Source organism: Gavialis gangeticus, unplaced genomic scaffold, assembly GCF_001723915.1.
Source record: "Gavialis gangeticus isolate Ggan-Ray unplaced genomic scaffold, GavGan_comp1, whole genome shotgun sequence".
Lineage (NCBI taxonomy): Eukaryota > Metazoa > Chordata > Crocodylia > Gavialidae > Gavialis > Gavialis gangeticus.
This window is the reverse complement of record NW_017728993.1, coordinates 64,769,788-64,779,709: the sequence shown is the minus strand read 5'-3', so window position 1 is coordinate 64,779,709 and position 9,922 is coordinate 64,769,788. Positions and strand designations below refer to the sequence as shown.

Genomic DNA, 9,922 nt, shown 5'->3' with positions numbered 1-9,922 from the left:
ATGAAGATGTTGAACAGTGCGGGCCCGAGGACCGAGCCCTGGGGGACCCCACTGCCCACATCCCTGCAGGTCGAAAATGACCCGTCCACCACCACTCTCTGGGTGCAGCCCTCCAGCCAGTTGGTGACCCATTTGACTGTGTAGGTGTTGACACCACAGTCCCCTAGTTTTTTTAATGAGAATGGGGTGAGAGACAGTGTCGAAGGCCTTCCTAAAGTCCAGAAAGACTACGTCCACTGCTACTCCTGCATCTAAGGATTTGGTGATCTGGTCATAGAAGGCCACCAGGTTGGTCTGACAGGACCTGCCTCTAATAAACCCATGTTGGTTGCCCCTAAGCATAACCTCCCCTGCTGGCCCCTCATGGACGTGCGCCAGAATAATTCTCTCAAAAATCTTACCCGGGATCAAGGTAAGACTAACTGGCCTATAGTTTCCCGGGTCCTCCTTCCTCTGTTTTTTGAAGTTGGGAACCACGTTGGCCCTCTTCCAGTCCTCCGGCACCATACCAGAGCACCACAAGTGGTTGTAAAGCTGTGCCAGGGGTCCCGCAATGACCTCAGCTAATTCCCCAGTACTCTGGGGTGGAGATTGTCCGGACCAGCTGATTTAAATACATCTAGTCCCTCCAGAAGCTCCGTGACTAGATCCTCACTGACCCTTGGCCTAGGTGCACTCCCCTGGGGTATATTTAATTATATACAATTTAATTATATATAGAATAAGATAGAACTAAAGTGGATACAAATGACAAATTTCTACTAAAATAACTCTACAGTACGCAAAAGGAGCACTGGTGGTACTGAGATAGTTACTTGGGTGCCTATGGGGTTCACAAACTGATAACCTCTCAGGTGTGAGAAGCTTAAACAATAATTAGACATTGAAGCACTAATAAATAAATTGCTTTGTATTTACAACATGAGTTACTGAATACTTATTTACAAGCACTACTAATGACTTTTACGCACAATGAATTTACACACAATCCCCAGCTCCTCCCACCACACCGTGGCAGGTCCTTTGTGGCTGGGGTCCTCCCACATTGGCCCAGGCGTCACCATGCTGCTGGCAGCTGCTCCGTGGCCCCTGCACAGTGGGCCACGCAGCTTGGGCTGCTGGTTCAAACATACACCTCTCCCATGGGTGTACTGGGTTTGGCTCCCACAGCTCGTGCCCTCCCTTTAGGTCATGCACACCCCGACAAGCTAGGGCTGGTTCCCCAAGTCTCGCCTCCCTTTGTCTGAGCGCTGGAAAGCGTTGGGCCGGGCTTGCACAGCCATGCACCCCTCTCTTGAATGATGTACCCACTCACTGGGGCTTGCTTCCCCACAAGCAAACACCTGCTCCTGTAGCAAAAATAGATACTTTTCTCTATGTTTCTTTGTTCCTTGTTTTAGTATTAACCCCTGCATTCTGTAACTTTCCACCCACATGGTACAGGATGGCCCACTACGTATGCCTTATAGGTTGCTCAGGTTTTGGTTTGAAATGACCAATCAAAATGTAACACATCAACTGAAAAAAATGCTAGCTCGATAAAAGCCACGTGCGCTCTTTGTTTAGGGTCGACACTGATCTGAGCAACAAGCTCCTCTGTCGGCCTGCTTGCAAGCAATAAAATAGAGTTGGATCCAGCCTGAAAGTGTGACTCTCTTCTAGAGGTGAATTGGACTAGCCTCCAGGGGATAAAATCAGCAATTTATGCAACACTCCTCTGACATGTCATCAGCTCACCACGGCTCTGGGGGCAAGTCACTGCGGGCAGGCCCACGCAGCCCTTTCCCCACCGCACAGGCCCTTCTCTCCCCAGCTCCCTCTCCCTGGGCAGACAGAGAAAACTCCCTTCTTTTAAAGAAGGCCTCCCCAACAATCCAGAGGCTGGAATTTCCACAAGCTGTCCCTAAAACCCCTGGCAGGGGGGTTTCCATGCTTTTCCTTTTTTCAAGATGACCCTGTCCGGGACACCTTCATTTTGCCCTCAGTACAGCATCTCTGTTGGGACAAACTTTCTGTGGCTTAGTACAGTGGGACAACTTCCGGTCAGGTAGGCAACCCCTTCCATGTCTGTTACGGTAACATGTAGTCTGTGAAGCTTAACTCAACAAATCAGCCCAACACCAGTCAGTCATGTTCGTCGCACACAAGGAATACTGGATGGGTGTGGACCTCTGTACGTCCTATGCAGCTGCCCCCCTTAAAGAAACCAGCTCTCACTGGCACTCTGAGCTTCAGGGAGTGGGAGGAAGTCTTTTGAGTGTAATTTCAGGGGTATTTTTGGCTGCCATGGTTGCCCTGTACAAAAGGATTTAAGCAGAAACCAGAAAAATGGAATAAGTTGCTGAAGTGAATACCTAGCTGGGTGGAGAGAGGTAGTTAGGAGTGTTGGTCAGAAGGTAGGCAGAAAACAGGGTAGGATGGCACCCTGGCACCTTAATTGAGTATTTCTGAGCATGAACTACCCTTACATTCAGTTTACAGTTCGGCCACAAGGTGGCTCTGCTGCTTTCTCAAATTCTTTGTGCCCCTTCAGCAAACACTAGCCTTAGGGTGCTGGTATGCGGTCATGGGTCTCTTTAGATCAATCTATTCTTTCCTTCATTTTGCATCCTGCAACGTAACATGGTCATTCCCCTAACTATTTCACACGTTACATGTCTAAAACTCACAATTGCTCAATGGGCTACTACCAGGGATTCTGGTTTTCTCTGATTTTCTTCAGATTTAAAGAAGTAACCCAAAATCCACATTTTCCATAATCAAAATGAAACACCACTAATTAATATATTATATATATGGATGTTGGGTTACTTTTTTAAAACCAAAAATTGGGGAGGGTTTATCAGAGAAAACCAGGATCCCTGGCTATTACAAATAAAAGATGCTAGAGGGCACCTCATAACAATTCTACCCTCTCAACCTCTTACTACTAAATTACAGCAGGGGGCACTTGTGACATGTCAAATGTACCATCTACTTTATGTGATAATTTTTACATAAGGTACATAATTAAATACTATAAATTCCATAACTGGAATGTGTATTGGCAGTATCTTCTGTGTAAACTTGAGTAAAGTTGTATAATTAATATTTTAATAGTTTCATAGTTTCTAGGGTCAGAAGGGACCTGAGTAGATCATCTAGTCCGACCCCCTGCCATGGCAGAAAAGAGTACTGGGGTCAAACGACCCCAGCAAGGTGTTCATCTAACCTCCTCTTAAAGACCCCCAGGGTAGGGGCCAGCACCACTTCTCTTGGAAGCTGGTTCCAGATCCTAGCTGCCCTGACCATGAAGTAGCGCCTCCTGATATCTAGCCTAAGATATTTTAATCAATATCCAGTTTTTATTATTATTATTATTATTATTAACAGGTTTATTATTTAAAGTATTGTTATCAATGAAGTAAAGTTTATTTATTGTTCAAATCTGCTGTGTGTGCTTCTCATTATGTTCTTCCTTGAACAAGATGCTCAGCCAGACATCTGGCTTGATCAAGTTTGTGGGGTGCTGTTTTGCTATTGTTGCTGCTTTAACTCTGCCCTTGTACAGCAGCCTGTTTGGGGGTGTTTTTTTGCAGGTCCAAGCTGATCCAGCCCCTGTTTGTGGCTGATGATTACACAGCAGCCCCAGAAAACGTTGCGGGGGGGGGGTCCCTTTTTTTTGCAGGTGGACAAGTGAGAGAGAGCATTTTCCTCCAATTATGTGGGTTGTTGTTTAGATAGGGATGGTGATTACGCTCATTAGCAGGATAACACTCATGCTCTTTCCAATTCATATCCCAGAATTCATTATTTTTATTGTGGAATCCTCTTATTACAAGCCCTTTATTATTATGGCTACCCACGTTTATCGACTTTCCAATCCATTTGTTCATGCTTTCACCCACAAAACTTTTGTGTCGCTGAGCAGACACCTTTGTGCTGCTAACCCTGAATTGGGACTAAACACCACCCTTCCAAGCCTCCCGTTTTCATATTTATATAAACCATGGGAAGTCACCCAAATGATGTCCTGCCTCCCCACCTGCCAGAGATTCTGCGGTCCCCGCCCAGTCGGATGGGCAATGGCCTCAGTCTCCAGATGCAGCAATTTGTCTTCTTTAAATGCGTCCAGCGGGTTGAAAAGTTCCATCATCATGGTGTGCCTCAAAGATGAAATACTGTGCAGTATTCTATTAACAGGTTCATCATACCGTATGCTGCATGTACCATCATGAGCATTTCCTTCTCAAGCAGCTGAGTTGTTCACTCTGACCTTTTCAGGGCCTCCAAGATCAGCTGGTTGTCTTCGCTCAGTCAGCGAGGAGTGGACGAAGCCATGTTATTTGGAACCAGAGAACAGACACAAACAGTTAGGTCTGCTGAGTGGAGCCCAGGTTACATAGGGCTGTAGTATAGGCCTATTAGCATTATAACTGTCACGCTATTTACGTGTCAATTCCTGCCCATCAAAGGTCATGTTACTCTAAGCCCTGCTTTGATTACCTGGCTACAGCATCACCCTCTTTTCCATCCCCTCATCAACCCGACTCAGATCTTGCTAACAACACATACTTTGTGTGCAAGCCCCAAAATCACACTAGGCTATATATGTGTTCATATATTTCATCGATTTTGTAGACAATAGGGCTGGAAGGGACCTCACAAGATCATTGGGTCCAGCCCCCTGCCCAAGGGACAGGAAGTTAGCTGGGGTTGTACCCCCTGCAGGCCCTGGGAACTGAGTGCTGAAGAATGCTGGCTTGGTTAATGAGACACTCTATTGGTGTGGGGGGGTAGAGCACACCCCTTCAACCACAGCTTGACTGGCTCACAGTCTGCATTCCACTTTATTGTCCTTGTCTCGCTTTTGGGGTTCCCACCTCTGGCCCTGGCATGCCATCACAGTCCAAACTTTGGGTTTGCTGAGCAGGCAACCTTTTGCAGCAACCTGAATTCTAATGGCTCTGACACCCTGGGGTCAGCCCCAGCCCCTGCCTTTAACTCCGCTGTACAATGTCTCATTGGCCAAGCCAGCATTCTGCATCATTCACTCCCCTCGGTTCACTTTGGGGGTTTGCACCTCTGGTACCAGCATGTCCTCATCATCCATCCAAACTTTGGGTTCACTAACCAGGCAAACTTCTGCAGTGTACCCTGAATTCTGATGGCACTGCCGTCCCAGAGTCATCCCCCAGACCCTGGCTCTACCCCACCCCTCCATGCAGTGACACACCCGTCTCCCACCCCCCCACTCCAGATGGAAAGCTGCCAGTCTCCAAAGCGGCCAGATGTCCTTTTTCTTCCACTCCCTTCCCCCACAACCCCATCAAAGCAAAGAATTCAGCAATGTCTGCCATGATCAAACCCACTTGACTCCTCCTACACCCCCTTACCTCCCCATACCCAATTCCAGTATAGTCAATACACCAATCTGATACATTTGCTTGAACCAAATATTTTATTGAATTTCCACAAAAACTCAGCAACACAGCTTCACTCAACTTTAACAGCAAACTTTAGAAGGTTTTACTTTGTCCTACAGAACACATTCTCCACCTGCAGTAGCCATAATGCGTGCTACCAGGCAACTTCTCACAATAGCTCCCGTACCACTGGTTGCTTAAATGTCTAACCCCGCACAATGCCCTGCTTGCCCCTGTCTAGATCTAGCAGCTGCTCTCACTTCTTTCAGTTCTTGAGCCCAAGAATCACTGAAAATTTCACCCAGTGTTTCACAAATATTGTGAAGCATGCAGGCTGCCACTATGAAAGTGGTGATGTTCTCTGGCTCTACCTCCAGCCTGTAGTACTTGGTAGCTGTTTTGGTCTGAGACAAAAGGACATACAGCTACACCTCTGAAACATGGAAGATGCCGAATTTTAGCCAATTTTGGATTTTAAACTTCATTGCAGAACAACAAGGAAGTTTTTTCACCTCCCTGCCTGCCATCTGACATCTCCAGGGAAGGAATTCTACCTGATCAACACATCAGAGAGCTACTCAACATACCTCACAAAGACACACTCATGGACCCAAAGGGACAGCCTTCCATCTTCAGCTCCCTCTGTGCAAAAATGAAGTTTATTTCCTACTTATGGGGACTTTTTACTATCTTGTACCATCTACACTTTTTCCAGAGCCTGACAAAGGGACTTTAATCCCGAAAGCTTGCAGAAAAGGACAATTTTCTTGCCATTTTCCAGTTGGTCTAATAAAAGATATCATTTTGGAACCAAGAGTTCTAGCTTTTTGTATGTTTTTTTGTCTCAGACCAACACGGCTACCAAGTACACCCATGAAATTACCAGTGAATTCAAGAGGCACTTGGTGGCCAAGGGCTGTCAGAACACAAAGTGGTGAATTTACCTGTATACGATATGTACATGTGACAGAACTGTCATGATAAAACTAAGCTTCCTGGAACAATTTGCCATGATCAAATTAAAATACATCGGAGGTCATCTAAGTTGCCACAATCAAACAAAATCTGCCGTGAAAAACACATGCATGTTTACATGGTGACGCTATTACAATTTTTCATCACTCTTCGTCACATGTACATAGTCAAATCATAATGTGTACAAGCACCCAAGGTAGGCAGAAAACGGTAGGATGGCACCCTGCCACCTCATTTGGGTATTTCTGAGCATGAACTACCCTTACATTCAGTTTACAGATTGGCCACAAGGTGGCTCTGCTGCTTTCTCAAATTCTTTGTGCCCCTTCAGCAGAGGCTATCCTTAATTTATGATGAAGAACCACCACAGGTATACTGCTTTGACCCCTTTTTGGCCTTCTAAAGGACTTTAAAAAAAACTAAAATTTTTTTTCTACTTTTTTACATTTCTTTTTAGAACAGTGATAGCTTAAAAAACATATTGAGGCCCCAAACAATTAACTCCACTTTGCTGCCCTTGCAGAGCTCTTTGGGGATCAGTTTTGGTCATTGCTGTTCTGTTGGCATCTTTAGAGATTCAAAATTTCAATGACAAATTTTCCCATCACGTCAGTTTCTCAGTAAATCACACACAGGGATTTCAATATTTGCCTTCAACTTCCCCTCTTCTTTTCCTTTGTTTCCATTCAGAAACTAAAGGTGGAGACAGCAGCAGCAGCTACATCCCTGAAGCAAAGCTGAAGGCAGGTGAATTGGAATCTTCACCAACAGGCTAGCTCTCCATCCAAAGTAGTATGTATAAGAAACTACATCTATTTTATTAAATTACAATTATACAAACAGCACCATCTGGGGATAATCTGGAGATATCCTAAAGTTCTGTGTTGGGTGGGTATTTGCATTAGCTATTTAGAGAATCTGAACATTGGTCCTAAGTGAACTAAAATTAGAAGATATATACAATTATTTTTAATTTCTATTTCAAAATGAATTAGACTTAGTGCCTATGCCCCTAGAGTCTGTCCAAGAAATAAATTACTATAAAAGACTGAGATCCTGCTGAGTTTATTAAACAGTGCTGATAAATGCTCTAAGAACACAACAGCTAGACCATACTGCCTAAATTTGCCAAAGGAAGAGATGGGCAAAATCAGGACTTTGTAGAGAACATGCGTTTCCATGAGTGGTAGAGAAATAGTGTATGTGCTTACTGGTCTGGGCAGTGCAGGCTATTCGAAGAGGCCACTTCATGTTACTTTTCTTCTGGGAAAGGATTGTCTACATCCAAAGCAGGTGCCCTCATGAGGTATTTGGTTCTATGGATCTTTCTAATTTCTGCATCTGACAGGTCTCCTTCCCATGTGGGAAAGTCCGGAGCTGTCTTCAGCCATAAGTCTTCCATCGGCTCTCTTGCAGTGAACCACCACTCCTACAAAGAACAAAAGGAAAGTAAGACACAAGAAGGAAAATGGATCTCCAGGGGTTGTTTTTCTGTGGTGTTCAAGAAGGCTGGTGAAAGCCACGCTAGTTTTTCTTTTTGTGTGCCTGCATGATCTGCACTACACAAGAATGAAGAGGGATTAGGAAAGTAGCAATTTAATCCTTGGGTATGACTTGGCTTAAGAAAGTATTTGGTACTACTAGTCAAGCAAGCACAAATAACTTCCCCCTGAATGCTGGTTGTGTTGTTGGGAAGTGCAACCAAGGACTACCACCTCCTTTTCCTGCCTGTCTTCCTGTTTGTCAGAGGGAAAGCAAACCCCCCCTGGCAACCACTCTGTTCTGCTTCTTCTAACCCACCAGGAGGATGGCTAAGAGGGAGTAAAGGGACCCTTTAGATGAGTGGCTTTGGCTTGAAGATTTACTTTTGCTAACACTACAGAGACACGTAGTGCATAATGGAAATGCATGTATCAGAGATGTATCTTTGTACAGCAAGGTTTATGGCAAGGTATTTACCTCAGAATACAAAATCCTCAGAGGTGGTAAAACTGCATCTCCAGGGGCATTTGTACATGACACGGGATTTCTTATTTACACCGCTGCAACTGCATTTGTGTTTGCACAAGCAGGATTTCTCTCTGCTTTAAAAGTCTTTTTGGCATGTTAAACTAAAGCTCCTAGGACATAGTTTAGTTTATGTCACCGCCACGTAAGTCATCATACGTATGGATTTGGGGCATGTAAACACCTGGTGACTCAGACTTGTAATTACTCCCTTTTGCCACCAGGTGGTGCTTCCCTCTTTCTGTAGTTCAGGCCTTCTGCCAATAGGTGCCACTATTATTGCTGCTGTTATTTTTTTTTCTTTTTCAGCTCCTGATCATCCCTCCCTCCCCCTGCTCCAACAGCTGACTGCAAGCAGCCAGGGCGCAGTGCGGGGGGCATCTCTAGTAGTTACCCTAGCACAGAATACTTTATACAGAAATAAGGAAAGAAATGGAGGAGCCAGTTGCCAGTTACTGTTGTATACTATCCCCTGGTGAACGGTTCTCCTTGTTTGCAGCAGAGATGGAATTGCTAGTGTGAGGATGATACTGCTCCTGATTGTAAAGGCTGGCCCCTGACTCATGTCTTCCAAAGTTTGTGGGGGAAGGTATAGGGAGCTTGAACAGGATCTTGCCAGGGTAGTCAGGACAGAGGCTATGTCCATGGGAATCTGGAAAACCTCTCCAAAAAACATATTTCAAATCCCTTCCTTATCCTTCTCACATGTCCTTGTAAAGCAAGCAGTTAGTCATTTGCTTTCCCAGCTACCTGTTTTTTTTTCCCTTCTTCCAGTGGTGAAGAGACAAGGTATATTTCTGGCTGGCTTCATTCTGAAAAGCCAGGATTAGGTCCCCCTTGACCTTAATGCTGCCTGCTTGTTCTGCACTGATACAGTTCCTTCTTGTCTCAGTACGAGACAGAAGTGCGTATGGGGGGCAGGGGGAAGAGGGGTGGAGACAGAAGGTCCTGGTAAAACAAACTAGATTTAAGTCTGTCTCCATACTAACTCCATAGTGCAATTTTTATGCCAGGTTTTTCACTATGAGAGGCAAATGTATCAGTTTTGCTTGGCTTCTAAATTCCAAACTACAGGCAGTCCTTGGACTTACAACACAATTGGTTCCTGAAAACTGTCGCGCCCAGATGCGTACCGACCCAGGCTCGCACCCTTGACCTGCGAGCCTGGGTTGGTATGACCGGCTTGGCGTGAGGGGGGATTTATGACCAGACAGGCGGGTATTAATGGCAAGCAGGAGTCAGATAGTCAGATGATTTAAAGCACATTGGTTACACAGAAAGTTTATTTTACTTACGCTACTGATAGTTTGCAGCGTAGGCAGAAGCAGTTGATTTCTTAGTTACAGCATGCAGATGTTCTGTCACCCAGCGATTACAGTGGATTGCAGACTTGCTGAGTACAGGTTTCAAACAGTTTACATGAATTACTACGGTCTGCAGATTACCGAGAGCTCTTGACAAGAGGGACGTATGAAAGATAAGATAAAACGAGAAGAACGAGCTGGCAGGAACGGGGTTACGCCAGAAAAAAAAAA

At 45.2% G+C, this 9,922-nt stretch overlaps 1 protein-coding gene across 1 annotated transcript in view; it reads right to left on the bottom strand.

Annotated features, from left to right (window-relative positions):
- Positions 1-7,164: 7,164 nt before the first annotated feature.
- Positions 7,165-9,922, bottom strand: part of ADCY10 (adenylate cyclase 10, soluble) — an 82,465-nt gene continuing 79,707 nt past the window's right edge. The window contains exon 35 of the mRNA XM_019501880.1: positions 7,165-7,809. Coding sequence (XP_019357425.1) covers positions 7,633-7,809 — 177 coding nt within the window. The 3' untranslated portion in view covers positions 7,165-7,632. The remainder of the gene's footprint in view (positions 7,810-9,922) is intronic.